The sequence below is a fragment of the Sebastes fasciatus genome, chromosome 1 (genome assembly GCF_043250625.1).
Source record: "Sebastes fasciatus isolate fSebFas1 chromosome 1, fSebFas1.pri, whole genome shotgun sequence".
In the NCBI taxonomy this organism is placed as follows: Eukaryota; Metazoa; Chordata; class Actinopteri; order Perciformes; family Sebastidae; genus Sebastes; species Sebastes fasciatus.
This window is the reverse complement of record NC_133795.1, coordinates 36991753-36993925: the sequence shown is the minus strand read 5'-3', so window position 1 is coordinate 36993925 and position 2173 is coordinate 36991753. Positions and strand designations below refer to the sequence as shown.

At 47.6% G+C, this 2173-nt stretch overlaps 1 protein-coding gene across 1 annotated transcript; it reads left to right on the top strand.

The window, feature by feature from the left end:
• The first annotated feature begins 241 nt into the window (after window positions 1–241).
• Window positions 242–1924, top strand: LOC141774519 (tripartite motif-containing protein 16-like). Its single transcript, XM_074647257.1, has one exon. It carries the CDS (start codon window positions 257–259, stop codon window positions 1922–1924), a length of 1668 nt encoding a protein of 555 aa, XP_074503358.1. The 5' UTR covers window positions 242–256.
• The last annotated feature ends 249 nt before the right edge of the window (window positions 1925–2173 follow it).

Sequence of the window (2173 nt, the reverse complement as noted above, 5' to 3'; positions counted from 1 at the left end):
TGTGATTTGGGACGTAGTCAGTCGTGCTGCTCCTCGTCCTGGAATGATTCATAGCTTGATAACTCCTCCCTCTTCTTCCTGCTCTCAAACACAGACTGCTACACTCGGTCCTCTTATTTCCTTGTTCCCTCCCCTTCAGATCGACAGTTTGAAGGTGGGTGTAACCAACATAACACATGATGATTACATCAGAGCTCAAACTAGTGTCGGTTCTCAGGAAGTGAAACTCAGACAGTCGTTGCTACTGAGAGGTGAAATGGCGCAGAAAGGAGTTCAGCTGGACCAGGAAGCAATCTCTTGTTCGATCTGTCTGGATCTACTGAAGGATCCGGTGACTACTTCCTGTGGACACAGCTACTGCATGAACTGTATTAAAAGCTTCTGGGATGGAGAGGATGAGAAGAAGATCTACAGCTGCCCTCAGTGTAGGCAGACCTTCACACCGAGGCCTGTCCTGCTGAAAAACACCATGTTAGCAGTTTTAGTGGAGGAACTGAAGAAGACTGGACTCCAAGCTGCTCCTGCTGATCACTGCTATGCTGGACCTGAAGATGTGGCCTGTGATTTCTGCACTGGGAGGAAACTGAAAGCCTTCAAGTCCTGTCTGGCGTGTCTGGCCTCTTACTGTGAGAAACACCTCCAGCCTCATTATGATGTGGCTCCGTTAAAGAAACACAAGCTGGTGGAGCCCTCCAAGAAGCTCCAGGAGAACATCTGCTCTCGTCACGACGAGGTGATGAAGATGTTCTGTCGTACTGATCAGCAGTGTATCTGTTATCTCTGCTCTGTGGATGAACATAAAGGCCACGACACCGTCTCAGCTGCAGCAGAAAGGACCGAGAGGCAGAGAGAGCTGGAGGTGAGTCGACTCAACATCCAGCAGAGGATCCAGGACAGAGAGAAAGATGTGAAGCTGCTCCAACAGGAGGTGGAGGCTGTCAATCGCTCTGCTGATAAAGCAGTGGAGGACAGTGAGAAGATCTTCACCGAGCTGATCCGTCTCATGGAGAAAAGAAGCTGTGATGTGAAGCAGCAGGTCAGATCCCAGCAGAAAACCCAAGTGAGTCGAGTCAAAGAGCTTCAGGAGAAGCTGGAGCAGGAGATCACTGAGCTGAAGAGGAGAGACGCTGAGATGAAGCTGCTGTCACACACAGAGGATCACAACCAGTTTCTTCTTAACTACCCCTCACTGTCACCACTCACTGAATCTACATCCAGCATCAATATCCGTCCTCTGAGCTACTTTGAGGACGTGACGGCGGCTGTGTCAGAAGTCAGAGATAAACTACAGGACGTTCTGAGAGAGAAATGGACAAACGTCTCACAGACAGTAACTGAAGTGGATGTTTTACTGTCACAACCAGAGCCCAAGACCAGAGCTGGATTCTTACAATATTCACGGGAAATCACACTGGATCCAAACACAGCATACACACAGCTGTTATTATCTGAGGGGAACAGAAAAGCAACATATATGAAACAACAACAGTCTTATTCTAGTCACCCAGACAGATTCACTGGATGGCCTCAGGTCCTGAGTAGAGAGAGTCTGACTGGACGTTGTTACTGGGAGGTGGAGAGGAGAGGGACAGGAGTTCATGTAGCAGTCGCATACAAGAGTATCAGGAGAGCAGGGGGGGGTAATGAATGTTACTTTGGACACAATGATAAATCTTGGGCGTTAGATTGTGACCAAAACAGTTATATATTTTGGTACAACAAAGTCAAAACCCCCGTCTCAGGTCCTCAGTCCTCCAGAGTAGGAGTGTACCTGGATCACAGTGCAGGTATTCTGTCCTTCTACAGCGTCTCTGAAACCATGACTCTCCTCCACAGAGTCCAGACCACATTCACTGAGCCTCTCTATGCTGGACTTTATCTTTATGGTTCTGATGTCACTGCTGAGTTGTGTAAACTGAAATAGACAGAAGTCATTTAAGGGTTAAATTCAGTGTTTTAACTCTTAAACTTCTCTGGTGTCCATCATTGTTGCTGCAGAGCTGATTTGTGTCTGGACCGCAGAGGACCAGCCCTACAAACACTAAAGTGTGTCACTGACTGACTGACTGAGTGATGAAGTTACAGGATTCATCAGCGACTGTTGCAGGTTCCTCATTGGTTGTTGCTCTTTCTAAATGAAAAGCTGGAGAACAGTTCAGTGTTTATGTTTTCT

What these genes read in the sequence shown, in the direction of transcription:
- LOC141774519 (XM_074647257.1), top strand. Translation starts at nt 257, where the DNA reads ATGGCGCAGAAAGGAGTTCAGCTGGACCAGGAAGCAATCTCTTGTTCG.